The 22,877-nt window shown below is 39.4% G+C and overlaps 3 protein-coding genes across 3 annotated transcripts in view; all 3 read right to left on the bottom strand.

The window, feature by feature from the left end:
• LOC129761452 (uncharacterized) overlaps positions 1-851 on the bottom strand; it is a 1,800-nt gene extending 949 nt beyond the window's left edge. Inside the window, exon 1 of the mRNA XM_055759174.1 lies at positions 1-851. This exon is cut by the window's left edge and continues 949 nt beyond it. Coding sequence (XP_055615149.1) covers positions 1-851 — 851 coding nt within the window.
• Positions 852-878: 27 nt separating this feature from the next.
• Positions 879-4,409, bottom strand: LOC129761453 (uncharacterized). Its single transcript, XM_055759175.1, has one exon. It carries the CDS (start codon positions 4,407-4,409, stop codon positions 879-881), a length of 3,531 nt encoding a protein of 1,176 aa, XP_055615150.1.
• Positions 4,410-6,403: 1,994 nt separating this feature from the next.
• The window catches only part of LOC129762077 (uncharacterized), a 37,064-nt gene continuing 20,590 nt past the window's right edge, over positions 6,404-22,877 (bottom strand). The window contains exons 3-6 of the mRNA XM_055760063.1: positions 7,268-7,530; positions 7,043-7,207; positions 6,920-6,980; positions 6,404-6,851 (exon numbers count right to left, since the gene is read on the bottom strand). Coding sequence (XP_055616038.1) covers positions 6,846-6,851; positions 6,920-6,980; positions 7,043-7,207; positions 7,268-7,530 — 495 coding nt within the window. The 3' untranslated portion in view covers positions 6,404-6,845. The remainder of the gene's footprint in view (positions 6,852-6,919; positions 6,981-7,042; positions 7,208-7,267; positions 7,531-22,877) is intronic.

The raw sequence follows: 22,877 nt of genomic DNA on the forward strand, positions 1-22,877 counted from the left end.
GACGGAACTACACGAGATCTTGGCAGGCTCCCCATAAGCTGTGTAGTATCGGTCGGATTTGTTCGGAAGCAACGAATACAACTGCGGGTTACCTTTCGAACTGTAGATCGAGCGTTAAGTAGCCAATATCGCTGCTGAATGGCATTGATAAGTCCTGTTTGGCCGACATGGAGTAATTCTTCGTGAATCGTTCTTATGAAAGCTTTAGTTATCGGATCCTTATCGGGTAAAATAATCTGATGTTTGGAAGCAAAAGGCAATGTTGAATGATCCAATCTGCCTCCAACTCGAAGCAAGCCATCATTGTATACTGGTCTAAAATTTCCTATTCGTTTACACGGTTGATTGGATAGAACTCGTTGAATCTCATCACTGAGATGTATGTGCTGCAGAATCTTAAATATCGCATCGGTTGCTCGTCGTAGCTCGATGACAGTGTGATGATTTGATTTTCTGCGATCTAGCGGATTTTTCTGTCGGCAGTTATCAACAAATCGAATAATATGCGACATAATTCGTTGAAGTTTGCGAAAATTATTGTGTTTGTGTAGGAAGGATAAAGGTTCTATACTTAGCGTTGATGTTGCTACCACAACTGTTATCTCGGGCAGGAGCTGATCTGGAACATGCGCTATTTCGTCGACGGGATAATCCGGACCTTCGAGGAATTTCGGTCCGTTCCACCAAAGGTAGTTCTGGCTCAATGCTTCGGGTAGTTGTCCTCGTGAAACTATATCTGCTGGGTTCGATTGGGATCGTATATAGTTCCACTGACATTCTGCGGTGAATTTACGAATTTCTGCGATGCGATTACGGACAAACTGTTGAAGTTGATCAAGCGGTTTTCTCATCCAGGCTAAAACAATCGTACTGTCTGACTACAGCACAATTTCTCGCACTTCCATCTTCAAGGCAGGAATCACTCGTTGTAATAATCGTGTGAGCAGAAGAGCAGCACACAACTCTTTTCGTGGAATCGAAAGCTCGTGAAGCGGTGCTACTTTCGATTTGCTGCTTAACAGACGTAGTTTAGCGGAACCATCGGCAAATTCATTGCGCAGATAAATACAAGCACCATAGGCAACTGAAGATGCATCTGCAAAACCATGGAGCGAAAATGACACCACATTGTCGAATGTTACACACCTGGGTACGTTGATATGGGTTAGCAGTGGCAACTCCGTTTTAAGTTCCTTCCATTGATGTAAGCACTCGATATTCACTGGCTCATCCCAGTCAAGTTTCGCTTTCCACAATTGCTGTACTAAGAGCTTCGCTGCCACGATGACTGGAGCTATTATTCCTATGGGATCGAACAATTTCGATATTTCTGAGTAGATGCCCCTCTTGGTAACATTGTCGTTCGTCGCTTGTTGGCGGAAGGGATTCGTGATGAAGAATATGTCATTTCGTGGATCCCACAGTAATCCAAGCAACTTAATCGCTTCGTTTGCTCCATATTCCGGAATCGGCATTTGTTTCTCGCGGCATTCTTCTGGGATGTTCGATAAAAATTCTTCGGAGTTGGAGCACCATTTATGTATGGTGAAACCACCTTTGCTCAGCAACTTCTGCAACTGTTGCTGAATATCAACGGCGTCGTCGATTGTGTCTGCACCAGACAGTGCGTCATCCATATAAAAGTCTTCTTGCTGAACGCGAGCTGCAGAAGGTGTTTCGGCGGCTTCGTCTTCGGCGAGCTTCATCAGGCAACGGCTGGCTTGAAACGATGCGGATGCTGTACCGTACGTCACAGTGTTGAGTTGCAGCACTCGTAGTGGATCGGATGGACTTTCTCTCCAAAGTATACGCTGATATGTTCTGTCTTCTGGAGCAACTAGTATCTGACGATACATTTTCGTTATGTCAGCTGAAAACACGTACCGGTATTTCCTAAAGCGTAGTACAATCGAATATAAATCGCTCTGCACTACAGGACCTACCATTAGGACGTCATTAAGCGATAGGGCTGTTGGAGACGATTTAGCACTCGCGTCAAACACTACTCTGCACTTAGTGCTACTACTAGTCGGACGTAAAACTGCGTGATGTGGCATGTAATACTTGCTTTGATTCGGTGTTTCGTTGGTTGGTGTAACTTCCTGGCAATGTCCAAGGTCTTCATATTCACGGATGAAATCTTGATATTGACTTCGTAGATTGGAATCCCGTGCAAGTCGTTTCTCTAACGACAAGAAGCGCTTCAATGCTAGTGCATAGCAGTCATCTAAATCACTAGAGTTCTCCTTCAATGGCAGCTTCACAACAAATCTACCGCTATCGTCTCGTTTACATGTATTCACGAAATGCTCTTCGCATGACCTTTGTTCGGTCGAATATTGACTTACGTTCGGAACATCTTCGATTTCCCAAAATCGGTGCATTCTGCTTTCGATGTCATCAATAGAGGCTAGATTTGAATGCTGTAATGTACCTGATGATGAATTATCGACGACACCAGCTACAATCCATCCTAGGCAAGTCTCTCGTAGTTGCGGTAAATTCTCAGCGAGGTTCAATTGTCCGGGTTTCATCAGTTCGAAGAACAACTCTGCACCAACCAGCAAATCCACTTTGGCTGGCAAATGAAACTCTGGGTCAGCTAGTGCAAATCCATTCGGAATCTTCCAATGTGTGATGTCAATTTTACTTGTGGGTATCGTTCCAGTCACTTTCGGTGTTATCAAACATTCTATTTGGTTTCGGTATTCACTGTTGCGGGAGCGGAAATGTACAGTAACCTTATCGCGTGCGAGTGTTCGTAGAGCGTTGATTCCAGTAATCGAAATATTTGCGCTTTTCTTCGGAATAGCTAAACGGTCAGCCATCTGTTCGGTGATGAAGTTAACCTGTGATCCACTGTCTAGCAGAACGCGACACAGGTGCGGATGATTATTCCTGTCAAAGACGTGAACCACTGCTGTGAGTAGCAGTACCGTTTTCATATCCTGTGTACAGTTGCAGGAACAGGTCGTAGAAATTGGTACTTCTCTTGTGACTGGTTTCGGAGCAGCAACTGGCGGTTGGTGTTCTCTTGAAATAGCGGCATTCAAGTTCAGATCGCGATTTACAGCTTCTGTATCATCGTGTAGTTGTGTGTGGTGTCGCTTCTGGCACTTACGACACGTCTTGGACGAAGGACAATCTCTGGAGCGGTGTCCTTTTCGGAGACAGTTAAAGCAAATTCCCAATGCTCTAACCTTTTCATTCTTCTGAGCTGCGGATAAATCATTTAATTTGTTGCACTGGAAATTCATGTGCTGTCCACCACAGAAAGCACAAGCGTTGACGATGGTATTTATTTCGGCAGGTTTTGTAACGGCTGCATGGCTCCTAGTTGTCGGTAATTTCGCAGTAACAGGAACAGTTTTCGATTTCGGTTGTAATCCTGACGGCTGAGTTGCATTTTCACAGTTTTCGAGGATCTGACATCTGGATTTGAGAAACGCAATCGTCGGTTCGTATTTCGGTAGCTCGGCTTTCCTCAAACTTGATTCCCAAGCTTTGCGTGTGGACCTATCAAGTGCATTGACGATCAAATACACAACCATGTGTTCGGATACACCAGTGAGATGTTGTTGTAGGTAACGAAGACTCTCAACATGACGGGTTGCTTCATCAAGCAGGGTTCGTAAATCTTTGCATGATTCTGTTGACATCTTGGGCAGACTAAATAGTCCTCGGATGTGTGACTCGACAATCACTCGTTGATTTTCATACCGTTCTGTCAACACTGCCCATGCTTGATCATAGTTACCCTCGCTCATTATTTTCGCGTCAAGTGCACCAACAGCGGATCCGATGAGAGCCTTATCGAGGTGAAATAATTTAATGACGTCGGAATCACCTGACATCGCCATCAGATCTTGAAATATAGCTTTAAATTTAGGCCAGGCTGAATAACTTCCATCGAACGTAGGAATTTGCGCTTTCAATGGCTGTTGCTGAATTATTACTTGCGGCTTATTCATCGAAATAGAATTTTCATCCTTGGCAGTCAGTATCAAATCTTCAACAATCATCGACACAAAATTGTATAGATTTTCGAAATCTTCGTATATTTTTTCTTGTGCGGCAAGCTCGTCATCAGAAATCAGTTCCATTACTTTGCTGTGAAAACCACTAAATTCGGTGTACGCGGCTGATAAGTTTTTCGAAAAAACATTCAACTGCGCCAATCCTACGTTTTGTTCCCCTTGCAACGATTTCTGTATGCGCACAATTTTCAGTTTTATTTGATTACGCTGGCGAAAAACTGCTGCTAGCTCTTTCGAATATGCTAAACTCGTAGCACCTACATTATTTTCGTTGTCTGGAAATCCTCGAAATAACCCGCTTTGCTGCTCGTCATCATTATGCTGTTCGTCAGCATTCTGCTGCTTCTTGTTCGGCGAATGCTCTAGCGGCATCGTTGATTTCACTTAACTTAACGACACGTTATGGAGAACAAAACGCTATGCAAGTTTGAACACGTTACGACAATCGTTTACTGTACGTAGCGAATCACTATTCAAGTTCAAACACGTTAAGAAAAAACGCAGCACGGGGCGAATGTTCGAATCAACCAAATTCAAACGTGTTGCGACAAGTTCAATCACTTTTTTCGCGACGTAGAAACTTCTTCTTCTTGCGGGAAACACTTCAAGTCTATCGGTTCTGTAATCCGGTTCGCGTTGGACCAAATTATGTTCGGGGTCGGTTCTTCGATTTCGGTTCTCAAATGTGGACTGTATTAAATTTTACTCGATTTGGTCGGATAAAAAACACTGTTTACACACTTAAAAATATTCTTTATTAGTTCTAAGTTTATCGGTTCGATAGCTAAAATAACTTTGTCGGTTTGGTTCGCAGAACTAAACTTCGAGTCAAAAAAACGTCGTTTCGGAAGGCAAGAACTAACTCTACTTTTAATGTTGTCGATTTGAAGGTTGGAATAAGACTTTCTGAATATGCATTTGCACACGCGCTCGCGTGGCTCACAGATTTGCTGTTGCAGTTGTGTGCGTTTCTGCACTCCCTAGGGGTGGGGCTTATGGTTTACGCTCATACACTCGGCGGTAGACGGAACAGGGTCAACTATGCACCGTTTTGTTGTAAAATTTGTTGCCATTCTAACGGTAGCTTCATAATGTCTCTATAATAGAGGACTGGGTCCTTATTGGCGGAAAACTCTAGCAATAGATTTTTACAATCTTCTCTTGATCCCATTTTCTTATCACTCTGGAAATTTTGCAATGCGAGGAAAAGTTGGTAATCGCTTGGTTCCAGTTCCGGACCAAGACGGGTCTACGGTACTAGGTGAGACCGTTTCGTCACTAAGTTGATATGGGGAGCGGTGTATAAAAATGTACGGAAGAAAGCAGAGGGAGATTTATCTGTTTGAAGCGTGAAAGAGACAGACTGATCACAAGCGAAGTATACTTCCAAGATGGCTGCAGTGTGATATTTGCATATAATAGGTGGGTCAATATACTTCTAGCCGCCTTGGTCCGGACTATATGGTAGATGCATTAAAACATCCCAATCAAGCTCTCGGAATTATGAGGCCTTACGTTGTCCTGATGGAACACAACACCTCTTCTGTTGGCCAATTCTGAACGTTTCTGGTCAATTGCTAGCTTGAAACGGGCCATTTGTCCACAGTAGAGATCTTAATTTAGTGTATTGTACTAAAATTAAAATTTAAAAAAAATATAAAAAAAATTCAGAAAATTTTATTGAAAAAATAAAAAAATAAAAAATAAATTAAATTGCACCTATTTTTCTGTTGCAATATCGGCACCATAAACATCATTCACAGTTTCAGCGGCCTGGCTTGCATTTTCGCAATTATAAAAGAAAAAGTTTAAAATGTACCGAATTTCTTATTTGTTGACCTCCATTGCTAACACCTTGTAACTCACAACTGAATGGGACAAACAAAATTCAATGGTATCTGACGAGCAAAACAGGGATATGGATATATCTATAATCGATTCAAATAACATCAAAATTTGAAAAAAAAATCAACAATTCAATCACTGCTGATATGCTTTTCTCATTTCATTTGAATGTGAGAAAAAACATGTTTTCCCAATAATCGGCACGAAATTTCCGGACAACCCAATATGAACCCTATCCAGGTTTCTAACTGATTTTTATTTTCATTCTTCCAGATTTTTTAAAATTATAGTTGGCAACCCTTCTTCTTCTTCTTAAATGGCACCAACGTTCCTAGAGGAACTTCGCCGTCTCAACGTAATATTACTTGCGTCATTTTTACTAGTACTTAGTTGAGATTTCTATGCCAAATAACACGCCTTGAATGCATTCTGAGTGGCATGCTCTAGAATACGCGTGAGGTAATTTCCAACCCTGCCTAGAGGTAATTTCTTTTAAGTTCTTTAATTTAGAACGGTATGAAGACAATGATTATTATTTAATAATCACTTAATATCACAGTTATCATTACTTCTTTATAATCAACAAAAACCTGTTCTAGGTCAAATACCACATTAGCACTTCTATTAGCGTACGTTGCAAACGTTTACGGGTTTACTACTCCAATTTGTTCATCATCCAAAAAAAAACTATCTTCATCAATATTTTGTATTTGCTTTTCGTTGTTTTTGAATTGTGGATAATAGTTTCATCTATCTTATACATATAACTTTTGCTGTATAGTAAAATTTATCAACACTAATGGCACTTGTCGCTGAATAGTTTGCTACTGTTCAACTCGAATTCTATCATAAACGAAAGCTGAGATGCTATCCACAATGATGTTACTAGATCATATATGTCGGTAATTTATTTGAGTGCTCTGATCGTGGCCCTTGCGTTCTAGCGGCAACATTTCGTGGTTTTTATATCTAGAAAAAAATATTCAATTGTATTTGGTATGTTAGTTAGTATCGAATGTTTGTTCAGTAATACGTACGTCGTTGTTGGTGTAGTAATCGTCCTCCGTGACCAGGCGCTGGCGCATACCATAGCGTTTTCTGAAAGAAAACGAGCAGAAAAATTACAATCGGGAAATCTTCCGTCGATTTGAGAAACCTACTCCAATCCGTTCCGGTAGATCACCATTGCAACGTACGCTGTTAGGGATAGCGCGAACACGACCCCTACCATAATTATCCACAGGTGCTCCTGGCGCATTGCCGATACCTCTATCACCGTGTTGTCCAGCACCAGCGGGAAGTGCTTATCGTCGTCGTTGCTATTTCTGTATGCAGTGTACCACATCAAAACATTGATATTACATTATTAGATTTTCTGTTCTCACCTAAATTGCTCCTCGAGTCCGTCCTCCTTGTCCCGATCCTCCGGCTGGATACTTTCTGCATCGTTATTGATGCTGTCGTCCTCCTCCCCGTCATCATCATCATCATCATCATCCACATCATCGTCATCATCTTTCTCGTCGCTGTAATCGTCTGTCACTTCCTTCTCGTCATAGCTGATAGAGGACGAGGGGATACCACCGTTGTGGGTCCCAGCCCCGTTCGATGCATCGTTGGCGCCGTGCACCGTGGGCACGATCTGACCCTGAACAGTGAGTAAAATAAACACAGCTGATGATTAAGATCTGAGACCAGATGTTTTTTTTCTCGATCATTAGAAATTATTTCCCTCATAAATTCCTATCGATCACAAGGAACTTGACTGGTATCAAGTGCACAATTGTTGTACTATTAATAGCAATGAGTTCCATTACCGCGGTGAACCCATTGAACCCAGTTGCCCATATATGAACTTCCTTTATGTGAGACAGAGTTCAGCTGTACTCGTACGATCTTCGATGATCGTGTGAACAGGTACGGCATGAAAAACGAGTTTCTACATCATTGGTGGAAGCTTAGTATTTTATTTACGATGGAAAATATGATGATGAGAATTGGAAAGTCATTGCCTCCATTAGGGGTGGACGGGGGAAGACGGCCACCCAGGGTAAGATGGTCACTCTCTAGGTTATTGAAACAATCAACTATTGGACAATTATAATACATTAGTTCGGTGTACTGCATTACACTCAATCATGTATACCCATTTTTGCGTGTGTATAAGTGAAACATTATGATAAACAATAAAAAAAAACTTTTCAGATGGCGACGAGCACCGATTTGATATTTTGCATGCAAGAAATTTAGTGTTTTAGTGGTGTATATGGACATGGCCTGTGAAACCAATGTTTCATAGAATTATTGAAACACTTTTGTATGACTCATAGCGGGGGCAAGTTGGCCACTATTGTAAGAGATGTGATTTGCCATAAACACACCTTTGAACGCGCCTAATTGACGAATTGAATGAGAACATAACAGATACCAAATAAAATAATTTTCAATTATGATAGTTTCGCAAGGGTTGTGGATTAAGCACGTTATACGTATTTCAGGAAAAATACTACACTCTTGTCAAGCTTGATCTAAAATGCAACAACCTTGATATGTAGCACAATTTTGCTGGATACCATCATCCTCTATGCGACCCGTCATGCTTTTAGCAGGACCTTTCTCATACCTTTTTTAATCTTTATATATAAAAGGATTGTGTCACATTTACCCGAAACCCACTCACCCGAATGACAGTTACCCGAAAGACATTCACCCGAATTCCACTCACCCGAATGTAACAAATACCCGAAAGCGACAGCTACCCGAATGTAACATCTACCCGAATTGACACTTACCCGAATGCGCCATTTACCCGAATGTAACATTTAGCCGAATGCGACAGTTACCCTAATGTAACCATTACCCGAATGTAACATCTACCCGAAAGCGACACTTACCCAAAAGAAGGATATATTCAAATGATACACAAATTTTACTATATTTGTATTTGTATTTGTATATTTAATTCTGATCAGTGTTACATAAAGATCATATTTGTCTCATACTTTCATTTCCATTCAAAAAAAGTATTTTTCGTGGGAAGTACAATTCGAGAAATACTGGCATTGAATAAAATCCTTTTCAAAATAATGAAAAGTGAAAGAATGTAGTTTTATAACGTATTATTAAGTCCATCCATTCTTATGAATGACGCAGCCCGTTTACGAGCGTCGGACGCCATACGTTTATCTGGTACATCACGTTTGCAACCAGGCAATCAAAATGCATGACATGCATAATTAACCGGGTAAACGTAATGTACCAGGTAAATGTATGCAGTCCGACGCTCGCTAACGCTCGGTCGGACCTGACTAAAGGATCGTCTCCTATGTTTCAAACATACCGGGCTATCGATGGAACACAGGTTTGCTTGCGAGAGGCCGCCGCTTCCGACGGCGGGTCGGCGGCCTACTCGGATTGCGTCACCTCGGCGGCTTGGTGCCGCCTCGATTCCTTATCCTCGTTAAATGGGAACTTCGCCCCCATTACATTGATCTCAAAATAAATTTCATCACGAAATAATAAACTCATGGTAAAAATTGCGCTGCGCGGAATATACGTAAGTACCATTTTTTCTTATCTATTCTTTTCACATTTTCATTAAAAAAATTATGTTAAAGTACCTGTTTAATTTTCGGAATATTTCATAACCCATGCTCATTTCTGAATGATCTCTTGGTCTTAAAGAGCAATACGGAAAGGAAAGAAGACAGCATGTCAATTGTGCCTACACTAATTTCTAAAAATGACACAGCGAAGTCTTCAACATCTTTTTCGAATTTCCTCATTACAATTTCTCAGTTTACTTTCTAACAGCAGATTCGACAAAACTCATAAACTGATTTGTTGGAATTTTTTCTTCTTCATTCGGGTAAACATCCCATTCGGGTAAACGTTGCATTCGGGTAAATGTTCATTCGGGTAAATATCCATTCGGATATATGTTGCATTCGGGTATTTGTTACATTCGGGTATGCGTTACATTCGGGTATGCGTTACATTCGGGTAAATGTGCTTCGGGTGAATGGAATTCGGGTGAATGGAATTCGGGTGAATGGAATTCGGGTGAATGGGACACAACCATATAAAAGATAGTTTTTCCTACGTACGTATAACTCATCATCACGGGAGAACGGCTGATCAGATCTACGTCGTCCATATATTTTGTTAGTTTGTCTTCACTCAAATTAGAATGATAGAGAACTTTGGAAAATATTTGAGATGATTGGGAAAATTCGAAAAAATTGACTATACATATCTATACATATTGATATATCTTTATATATAAGAAGGATAAGAAGAAGGGGAAAATTCGAAAATAAGAGGTACGTATATGTAAGTTTCGCTGTGAAAATAATCATCTAGATCAATTTGACAGATCTGAACGATAACATACAAACTCTCTTGAAGTATATTCGTTATTTTTACCCACCAAAATATTCTCTAGAAATACATTAGGGGCTGTCCACATACCACGTGGACAGAAAAAGTACAATTCCAGACACCCCCCTCCCCCTCCGTGGACAAGCGTGGACATTCTCTATACCCCTCCCCCTGTTGTCCACGTGGACATTTCTCCATATTTTTGAAACAAATCGGGAAAGTAATAGAATTGCGTATAAATTCCATTTCTAGTTCGTTTCTATTTTCTATGCTATGTTTAACATTGATAAAAAAGTTTATTAACAGTTTATCAATAGTAGCGGTTTGTACTCTTTTTTTTTTATTTGTTTCCCAACATTGCCCGTGAAGTTATTTGTACAGAAACCCCAATCTTTAAGAATTATTTTTTCTGTCCTTCCGTTTTTCGAAAAATGACAAAAAGTTGGAAAACCGTCAAACAAAAACATTGGCTAAATCCTACATTTATTCCTGTTGGAGGTTCAGTCCAATGTTTTTGAATGATGTGTGATCTTTTATCAAAGTAATACTGAAGAAAAAATTACATATTTTCGAAATTTTTTTTGAAAGGTTTTGTTTTTTGTTAGGTTATGTATTGTTGTGCACTTTCCGCATATAGTTGCTTTATACCGAATTTATACCCCGATAAAGTCATACAAAATTCAATGAAATTGATTGTAGGTAGTGGCTAATAGACTAAACTACCATTTGGCAAATGGCAAAATCTTACCATATGGTTACTTTCCAAAACCATGAGAAATTATCAAAGTGCTGTTCGATTTTTCGAATACTTGACCTAAAATTAGTTAATGATTTTGTAGATGGATAAAACATAGTTCTCATGCTAAAATATTTTTATTTCGTTTTTGTACCCCATTTTTAGTCTATTAACGCGTTATTAGCGATTTTCGTTATTCGCGATGAGCTTGCCAAACTATTTCGCGGATAATCGGAGTTCTACTGTATTTGTAAAGAAGCTTCTAATTCGTGTGTCGTGTACTGAGGATTCATGATCAGCGTCTCGATTTGATTAGCGCGGACTCGACTATATACAGTCTCCGATTTCTTTTCACAAAAGTTTAACGATATGAAAAATATGGATTTTCGTCCGGTAAGCACTATCAGCCAGCTCAATCTTTTTATTGATAAATACCGATAAATTTCTCGGAAATACAGAATAAATTTGATTTACTGCTGAAAAAAGATGTGATTTTTTTCAACTTATGTATTTAACTTGTCCACGTGGACATTATCTATACCCTCTCCCCCCTCAGCGTGGACAAGCGTGGACATTTTCGTAACCCCTACCCCCCATAAAGTTGTCCACGTGGTATGTGGACAGCCCCTTATATGGCAGAACAACGTTTGCCTGGTCAGCTAGTTTATCATAAAACATTATGAAATTAAAAGAAAAACTTTTGGAAGTCAACGTGATTGCGGAAAACATTCTAAAGATCCGTGCGGACATAATGAAATGCCTCAATTTTGTATGCATTGTGCTTAATTGTACTCTATGCTTATGGTGGCCGTCTTACCCCGTCTTCCCCTACATATGTTTGATTGCGCAAAAGAAACGAGATTTTCAAATTTGCGTAATTGCGGATCACTTTCATGCGTTTTGAAACAGGAGTTTGTTTTGGTGTGGGGTTTGGCAAACAAACGAGAAATCAGTGATAAATTTAGCGGTTTTGAAGTGATTCAATTCAATTTTATGTACTTTTAATGTTCATAATGCTCATACCAAGTGAGAATGGAGCTGTTTAAAAGGTATTTTCTTCATCAGAACACATTCTGATTAGGTTGAGTTGCACATGCTTCCTACGGCATCGTTAAACCATGAATGAAATTGTATTTGAAACCCCAATTAAAGGGGGTTCGTAGAACTAACTTTTTCTGAAATTTTAATGGTCGATGTAGGTACCCTCAATGACCCAAAAACTACCAAAAAGTCAATTTTGATTAAAGAGGCGTTTATGGGGTTTCTTAAACAAACGATTCAATTCGTTTTCGATTGCGCTTTTCCATTGAGACAAATTGTCCTTATTAAAAAGGACGAAAAAAAGGAAAATTCTCATAGAACTTTCCGATGTTAAGTTCTACGAATAATTTTCGGCATTCATGTCACATACGGTATGTTATTGAGGCACTGTACTCGAAAATAGTGAGGTGGATTGATTAGTTTGTAACTTTTAGCGTGTATGAGAAAATTATAGGAGGTTGTGTTCAAGACACGACCGCATTGTTGACGTAGAACTACGCTGTAGTTCAATTCAAGTCGCTTGTTTATAACTGCGGATATTATTTTATAATGTTACTAAAATTTTGAAATAACCATTCTACCAGTTTGGTCGTCCTGAAATGTTTTTTTTTATTGTAGAATCATTTAACGATAATTGTTTGATACAAAATTCCAGAACGACATTTACTTTCTTAGTGACTAAATAAACGAAATAAACTCTATCTGTTAATCTCAACAACCTCGAAAAGAGTAGCACTGATCCATTATGATCAAGATTAGCGGGTCCGGGTCAACGGGTCCACTGGCTTCGGCATCTTCAATGAAAATTCCAGTGCCTCTTTCAAACTCAAAGATCCTTGTTCTCTGTATGTCGCAGAAATGGGTGCGATATACTATGCTCTAGGGATCATTGAAACACTGCCCATCGACCATTATTTTATTTTTTCAGACAGTCTCAGCTCAATAGAGGCAATTCGCTCAATGAAAGTTGATAAACGCTCATCTTATTTCCTAACAAGAATAAGACATCTATTGAGTGTTTTGGTCGAAAAATTATTCAAGATTACCTTAGCATGAGTTCCCTCTCATTGCTCGATTCCGGGGAATGAGAAAGCGGACTCGCTAGCTAAGGTGGGCGCTTCAGAAGGCACACTTTTTGAAAGGCAAATTGCCTATAATGATTTTTTTCAGATTCCTCGTCAGCACACACTCGTTAGTTGGCAGCACATGTGGAGTGAAGATGAGTTCGGTCGTTGGTTACACACGATTATCCCTAAGGTCTCGACGAGTGCTTGGTTTAAGGGATTGAATGTAGGTCGTGATTTCATTCGCGTGATATCTCGGCTCATGTCCAATCACTATAACCTAAACGCGTATCTCTATCGCATTGGGCTCGCAGCAAACAATCTTTGTGATTGTGGCGATGGCTACCACGACATCGAGCATATTGTCTGGTCGTGTATCCGGTTCCATGCTGCTCGCTCTCAGCTCTCTATAGCACTGAGAGTAAAAGGCAGACAATCGGATATCCCCGTCCGGGATATCTTAGGTAGCCGTGATCCTGATCTTCTGCTTCATCTATACCTGTTCCTCAGAAACGCCGATGTCAACGTTTAATGATGTTTCCTTCGTTGTGTCCCTGTTTCATATCTCTCCTATCCGATCTATAAACTTTTACTTAGTCGCGGCAATACATACACACACTCTTTACAGATGCACAGGCCAAAGGTTGTGCAGTCCACTGATGATTCAACAAGAGCCAAAGGTTGTACGCTCATGACAACTCTACACGAGCTGATGATTGCGCCGGCTAGTGACCATTCTATCCTGGATTCCTCGAGTCGAGAAGACGCACCACGCTAGATATGGGGTACAGACTATGGGGCGTTGCTGATTAAGCTGCATCCCAATAGGAAGTATCCCGTGTCGGGCACACGTACAGAGCATTGGAGACAGCAACATCCCAATTACGAGAAGACTTGTAATACTAACCTCGAGTCGACCGCGAGTAATCGGTTACATATTACTAACATAGATAATAAGAAAAACTGTCAAAATATTGAACTTCCGGCCCCGTCAGGCTAACACCATATGAGCCTTGATAAAAATATATATTTTGGAAAAAAAATATATATTATATATATTTGGCGCACATGCAATCCTTGCATGCGAACCCAAATAAATTAATAACTTATTATAACTTGGTATTCCCCAAATAATTTGTTGGTGCACAACCTTAACACCTGCTTCACCATAGCGTCAGTTCAATGCATTGAGGCAATGTCAAAGGCACCAACGAAGCCTTTATGATGACAGAAAACAAACAATGTTAACTGCTTGGAAAAAGGCTCAATATTTGCCTTAGCAGAGATTCATTACTAATACCCTAGCGCAAATATTTCCCTCCCGCTATCTCCCCTCCTTGTTCATATTTATCATTACGGCTGCCTAATTTGCAACACCGAAAAATCGTCAATCATAACATAAAAATAGGCAATTGTTGCAACGTTATAGGGCCAATTCACACAGGAACAGATACAAATGGGGTTTCAGCGTAGCGAAGATGCACTATTTTTACGTACAGGTTATGAAGCATGCACGTACGCACACAAATATCCATATATCGATGGCTCGATGCAACTGAATATACACACATCTATCTCCGTTCTGCGCTCTTCTCAACAGAAGCTATTGTTAATATTGCCAGTCTAGATTAGCTTAGCTGTCACCCTTTGTAGAGTGAGTTTTGCTACCGTCATGCGAAACCAAAACACTGACAAAATTCCAGAACATTTATTTTCTTGGTGAGCTGATGATAGCCTAGCTTGATGATTCCCCACACAATTGTGTAGCTCAGAACCTTAATGCAATTGCGTCAGTTTGATGCAATGATTGCAATGCCAGGGACATGCCCTTAATAAAAGACGTAGTTCTACGTCAAAAAAGATGAAATTTTGACTGAAACTAGCGAAGAATGTAATGTTCACGTTGGTAAAATTTCGAGATAGTATAGAAGTAAGATCAGATTCGCCAAAAAATCACGCGCCCTTCATTCGACTGCATTCCACAAACGAATCTGGAAACCCCTGGGAAGCCATCATTCGATGATGTCCCGCATGGTGAAATCATTTGAGGAGATCCGGACACTGGGTCGTCAGACAGTCGACCTGATTCTACGCGGCGTGTGAGGTGTGATGACAATTATCACATCACCATCACGCAACTCTCCTCACTCTATTCCTACAGTCGCATCGGATGCCGTGAGAGGTTCATTTCATGTATGTGAGAGGATGAATAGCAAGTGACAAGGTATTCAATCTGCTGGTTGCCAAATCAGATCAGAGATGCCACATTCGCACATATGTCTGCGAATCTGCAAACATTTAACTTTTGTCACAACCTTTTATTCATGCTGTAGGCTGATTAAAATAGTGAGAAAACATTATTGGTTCCAAATGATAAACGAAACTGGCCAGTTTTGCAGACACTAGCACATATTTACAGATATTTCAGATTTTCATCGCATAAATTGGAGAAAAAAACATCTGGCATCTCAGAATTTTATTTATTTCGCTCAGAGAGATCAGACCATTTGTTGAGAATTTAGTTTGCCCAACAGCAGACGGAAACGGTTGTTTGCATCCTGCAGAGTTTTACGTTTTCGTTTGTTTTGATCGTAATTGCTGCTGCTCCCTGCGTACTCAGTGTTTAATTGTTGCTCCGGCTCCGGCTCCGATGTTTACACGGCTTCTGGAATGGATATGTAGTTCGGTGTTGATGGCTCGCTACTAGATAGATTAAACATAACACCCATGAAGGGGAAAAGGGGGGAATTTGGACCACCTAAGCAAATCGCCTAATATTTCCAAACCAATACGGTCTAAATGAAAAAATGTCACATTGTATAGTAAGCTACACTTGTTTTCTCTCAATCAATAATGTTTAATCATTATATCAAGCTTTAAACTATCAAATATATCATAAAATAAAAGAGATGATTTTTGGACAATAAAATTTGATGCGGGGTGATCCAGTGTATGTTTCATCGAAAAAAACATACCTTTGTTTATGTAAAGTATTTTGGAATAATATTACAATCAATAACAGTGTTCTGGGATCGATACCAGGAGTGTTGGCCAGATTCCAGACCAGAAAAATTGGGTTGAGACCATCTCGAATTCTGCATGGATTTTTTCACTGTTGTTCGAGCATTCTCGAACACTTTCGATGCTTGATCAAAGAAAATCCGTTCATGATGGCCTGCGTTGGTCTTTCAGGCCATCCTCTTTGCCGCTGAATTTCAGGTTGTCTACCCATCCTCTTTTTGTAATTCAGCGGCATCTGGAATCAATTAAACCAAAGAAAAACCTCAAATCTGTAGGACCAATTCACCCCACAAAAACGTGTTCATGTCACCCCACACAACATGCAAAAATTAAAATGCAATTAATTTCATTTATTGTTATGAAACTAACAGTTTTGCTGCGTCAAATTGTTCCTCTTTTGTAGGCGAACAGAACTTTCCTGCACAATACACGAAAAGTTTGTTTAATCAGCGGGAAAAACCTTAAAACCACGATTGGAAAATTCACATTTTTTGACAATCAAAGTGCTTGCTGTGTTCAAGCTACCTGTCGAATTTTACCTAAGTTTTTTTACGTTAGTTACATACGGTTCAACAATAGAAAGAGATGACATTATAAAAAATCCAAGTTGAGCCGTACTTTTTGAGATAATGGGATGGTCCAAATCTCCCAGTATGTCCAACTCACCCCGTGTTGCCCTAATAGATATATTGTAGAAAAAATAAATTGATTTCATATAATGGAAGGATTTCCGGAGTGTTCATTCGCCCGATTGAGAGATAACATACTCACTACCGCTTTCACAAGAAATACAAACTGCTTGCAATTCATCACACGCATTGTGAAAATTAAATATAAATTGAATATGTTGATACAATACCATTACTATTGGGTTATTTACGACCAGAAACGATGCTTACTTTCCGTTTTTGATAAGTTTTCATGCGCTGTCGACACCTCAAGACATATCGACGATTGTCACCAATAAATCCCAATTCATGTGACAATCGTCACGTAGATTTGAGAGCGGGAATACGGTGAGAGTTCATTCAAGGGAGATTTCTCACGGTATACGCCTGGTGGAATCGCGTGACATACGTGACAATTGTCATCTCACCTCACACGCCGCGTAGAATCAGGCCGAGTGAAAGACAATCGAAGACAGCTGAGCTGATGAAGAACAGGACTGCGCTGAGTCTGGTCAAGCGTCTACCGAATCTTTCGATTCTGGTGCATCCAGAGGTGCACTGTTTCATCTATATCACTGACAACTGACAAGCCACGTTAGTCACTTCCTATTGATAAAATTTTTTGTCAAATGGTGACTGACGAAGTACGATGCAACACGTAGCCTGTTACGGAGCTTCGTCAATACGCTTTGACCGATAAAGTAGGCGGTAAAATTGTCCGTAACGAATTGATTGTCACAGTCGTTCCGATAGTTGTTTCTTGTGTTTATTGAAGTAAATACTATGTCCAACACGCGATAACGTGTGAGCAATAGCAAATCATTTAAGCAACGGAATATATAATTGACCAAAGCTTTAACCATCTCTACAAGCTGAAATAAGAAATTTGTTTGTTCGTTGAATTTTCTGCCCGACATCGCAATCGTATTTGAAAGTATTTGAAAGTCCGTTTAGACCATTTTTATCCTTTGTTCTCCTCGAAGTTTCAGCATTTTATATCAGAATGGTATTCAGGTAGCTCAGTGTAAACAAATGCACCCTGGTAAACGTGCAACCTTTCATTACATCAAGTGACATGGTATTTCTTGTCCTGACGATCATAGTGCGCTGACTTCGACATGCTTTGGTCGTTCAAACACTCTGACAAACTATTTAGCATCAAAGAGTGAAGAAATTGTTTTGTCGGTTTACGTTTGTTGCACGTCGTTTGGTGATAATGTTGTAATGGTCGTCATAGTAGCCCAAGTATATGCAGTGATAGTGACAAATTGCAGCTCTGGGCGCAGCAGGGTAAGCTTGCCCAACTGGCTAGGCGCATGAAGCTCGAGATCCTGGGGCTGAATGAAGTCCGTTGGCCGAACTTTGGAGAACACCGGCTACCTTCGGGACAGGTACTACCGTACTCTGGCATACGTGGTGACAACGCTCTACACCACCGTGGAGTTGGCTTCTTGCTCAGCGTGCCGGTCCACGTGGCACCCTTAAAGTGGGAGCCTATAAGCAGCAGAGTGATCGTTGCCAGATTCAGAACACGGAACACGAAACTACGATGTACCGAGCCCCAGGACAAGGAGAGCTACTACAGCCAGCTAAATGCCGTCGTGGACAAGATTTCGGTGACATCGTGATCCTGATGGGCGATTTCAACCCGAAAAGGTTCTGACAACATGAACTACGACGCGTCATGGGACGCCACGGTCTAGGCGATATGAGTGAAAATGGATTTTTGTGGCAACAACATGTTGATTGAGGGTACGCTCTTTCCCTATCGACCAGCGCACAAAGTTACGCGGGTCTGAAGTGACGATTACACTGAGAACCAAATTGACGACATCGGCATCAGTCGGATGTTTAGACGGAGCCTACTAGACGTGCAGAATAAACGCAGTGTCGACATCGATTCCGACTACCATCTTCTCATCGGAGAAATCGGCCTACGCGTAGCGCGAGTTCAACGGAGGGAGGAAAAGCTTGGTCGTCGATTCAACACACGCCTCCTTAAAGATCCTAACGTGAAAAGGTCCTTCGTGGATGAACTTGGGACTCGAGCCGAGGATGTTCCTGCTGGTGGCAGCATCGAGGACCAGTGGACTGCCATCCAGAACGCCTCATCGCAACCAGCGAGAACAACCTGGGTAAACTGCGCCACCGAAGAAAAGAATTGATCTCGAAGAACACCTGGAAGAAGATAGAATATAGAAGGGACGCCAAAGTCGCGATTGAACGACAAAGAACCAAGAGTGAAAAATATATAGATTGTCGTCCATATCGTGCCTTCGACCTGGAACTAAAGCGCTCGTTTCGATGGGACAAGCGAGCGTGGGCTGACTCTTTTGCTAACGAAGGGGAGAGAGACGCTCAGACAGACTCGGCTCTCTCCGTCAAACCTTTCGTTCCGCTGATCTCATTGTTTTACCCGATGACGGTTTCTGATGTGCTGCTAGTTGCTGCTTTCAGGATTATCTAGGATTCAGCATTCAACATTCAACAGTTTCTACAGTCGTCGTAAGTGGTACCATGGTGAGCGTTGATGTCTTATGTTATTGACGACTGACAGTTTAGATCACCGCTGATGTCTCAGGAGTGCCGACCATTGATCTAAACGTGGTCGATTCGTGTGTTCGTTTGCTGTAGCGATCTCCAGGTGTAACGATATTGGAGGCTGTGCTGAAAGAAGGAGCTAAGTATGGCCATGTTCTTGGTGGCAGCAAAATCGAATAGGCCTAGGTCATTTACATCAGTTTGCGTATGGGCGCTGAACCTTGCAATAGCCGATCTGAATTTCATTCGTTCGCAACCAATCACTAGTTTCTGCATTTTCTTCACGATGAAAGCTGTTCCCCGCTCGTGCGTGTTGGCGCATCTCTGGTAGTCGGTATGATCGCACCATCGAACTTTTCCAACACATCTCCTATTGTGCTTTGATGTTGAGATTGTGGGATCACAATATTTCAGGAAAGCTTTGTCACGCTCTGTACGACGCCTCTGACAATGCGTATTATCTGGTAGTGTCTAAGAGGTGCGCGAACGATCTCGAATTAATTGCTATTATGTTGACTGTAAAGTGAACGAAGAGCACGAGATTTGTTCAATTTGAACCATGGTCTTCGTAAAAATGGGCACAATTTTCTGGCGTAGTTCAAGTGTCAATCTGTTCATTTTCATGCAAATCAAACTACACAGAATGAGTGACATCTGTCAAAATGGCAAAATATCAAAAAGTGTTGCAAACTTAAAATAATGTACCGTTTTGCAAAAACTCTGTGTTGATGATCGTATATCGGGCAACATTAAACCAATTGCACAGCAGTGGAATTCTATACAATTCACTAACTAAAAAGTGTCCACATTTTCATCGCTTGTTTACGTGAAGAATATAATTTTTTCAGGCACACTTGATTTGAGTGTGTATGGATTTCTAGCTGTCTTGACGAAAGGTCTTTAATGAAGAATGATAAGATGGGAAGGTTGATATAAATATGTTTATAATCAAATAAGTTTATTCAAATATTAATATTGCCCTTCTTTAATTATTCAGTGCAATTTTATCGAAATTTGATAGAGAAATTAAAAAAGGAATGTTTTTTTCAATATTTTTCTGAGATGGTTATTCAAATTATTTATTAAATTAGTATTTAATTTCTGAGTTTGTTTGGATGACCGACTGAAGTTGGTCCATAGAAGAATAAGATTTCATTTGATAAGTCGATTTTCGAAATCGACACAATGGTTGAAAAGTTATGACGTTTTGGAAGAAATCTTACTTACTTAATCATCAATAGGCCCCAGTGGCATGTGCTGTACACAAAAGTCGTCTCCATTCACTTGAATTTTATATATTTTTCCAATTCTCAACTTTCAAACTTTTTTTAAGGATCAACATATCATATCTTTCTATTAATCCGCAAACATGCATAGTAGTTACTTAAAAAAACCAAACTCATAAACGACAAAAAGAGTCTTCGATTGTATATTTTTTATATATTTTTTACAGTTTTACAGTACACATTCACTTATTGGCGCTTTTTTAGTTGGAGTGCTTTTTAATTGGCGGTTCTTTGCTAGTCTTTGAGTGTTAAACTCAAAAAATGAAGGCACAGTATAAAAGTTTTTAGTTTTGCAGTTTGTTTGACAAATATTTTAGTTTAAAAATATATAGAAATATATATACAAATATAAAGTGAATTATATCACATCCACTATTCAAGAAAGTTGATGATACTTTTATTTTCTAACATCAATCCAAATGCAGTAATCCTAATTATTATTATGGCCGCACTAAAAGACATGAAAAACAACAAGAAAAACGCCAACTTTGAAATTTGTGAACTATTGCAGTATAACTTCAGCCATTCCATGCCAAACTGATATAGTGGTTTTCGTATTTTCGTGAAAATTGATAGCTTGTTTTCGTTATGGTAAAACATTGAACCTGTATTTTTTTTGGTGATTCGATTTTTTTCACTTTTCCCAAAAATGACTTTCATCAAAAAATCATAACATTCGAACCACTAAGCCGATTCAGATGATCGACACATCAAATTGAAGTTAATTAGCTAGTCTTGATCGATTGATCGATTTATCAAATTCAAGCCAAGAATTTTTAGGAAAAATAATGCACTTGCGAAAAAAATTAATTATGTTTTCGTGATTAATAATTGTATCTGTTTTTTTTTATAGTTTACATGGTTTAGAGACCAAGGGTGCTATATTTTTTATATTTTTTTCGTGAATCCTTCACTTAACACAGTAAAAAATCAGAGGTGTGTTCTTTTTCGTTTTTGAGTTATGATTTTTCAAAGTTTACATGTTTTTAAGCTTCGTTCGATCATCCTATGCGATAAGACTATTTATATGCGTATAGAATTCCCCTTTTTGCAAGTGTGAAATTATTGACTTCATTTAACTATGTCGATTATCTGAATCGGTTCAGTAGATCAGAAGTCATGAATTTTTGAAAAACGTAATTTTTGGAAAATAGGAGAATAATGATTTATTTCGGTTGAATTTGAAAACGAAGAAGAACACATTTTGGATGTTATATAAAAAATCCTCAGCTTTCGAGAAAAAATATAAAAAAATATTGCGCCCTTGGACAATGAAAAAACAATTATATAAAAAAACAAATACGATCAATAATTAAGGAAACAAAATTATTTTTTCTTGCAAGTATAGTATTTTTTTTAAAAAAGACTAGCTAACTGGCCAATTTGATATGTCGATCATCTGAAAATGGAATGGGATCTAACATTTTGCGATAAGGAACAAAACTACTAATTTACACGAAAATCTGAGAATGGAATATATATAACACTAAAAAAATATAGTTTGGTGTTAATTTCCCCGGCAACTAAAAAGCTGATTATTAGAAACTTATTGATGTTAACTTTTCATTACCTTGTAAATTCTAGATACAACACCAACAGAGGGTATTGAAAAAAAAATAAATTTATTCAGAAATCATATTTTTATGTTGTTTTTTAAGCGTACATACGATACCTAGTCGTATAATTATTGTCTCATTCAATTTATTTCGATGAGAATACTTTAAAATATTTCAACTGATGCTCTTGACACATTTTAATTTTTTTTTATTCAATGTCCAGTTTCTATGGCGAAGCTTCATTCGTAAATTACACATTTGTCATTATTGGTGGAATACGACCATAAAGGTTGTTATGAATAGCACAGCAAGTTATGATTACAATACATATGGGTTTATTTTGATAATGCAAATATTACCGGCATTATACATAAACCAATAAAAATGCATTATAATATTTGTCCACAGGACATTCATCGTCTATATATATATTTTATTCAATTTTCAGTTCGTAATTTCTATCCCATTCGCCGTGTTTATCATGATGATGCTAACATTAATAATATTATATACGAACCTCCCACCTTATATATGGCGTCTCCCACCGTTTTAGAAACATCTTAACATTATGTTCAATTTTTAGAGCGTAAACCATCTGTCAATTTTTCACTGTTTTCATTTTCTTGCCACAAATCGTTGCCACTTTTTTCTCTCATCTTCCACTTCTCTTCTCTGCCAATTGTATCGAAGTAAAGCCGGGTT

This window comes from Toxorhynchites rutilus, chromosome 1, assembly GCF_029784135.1.
Source record: "Toxorhynchites rutilus septentrionalis strain SRP chromosome 1, ASM2978413v1, whole genome shotgun sequence".
NCBI classification, from domain to species: Eukaryota; Metazoa; Arthropoda; class Insecta; order Diptera; family Culicidae; genus Toxorhynchites; species Toxorhynchites rutilus.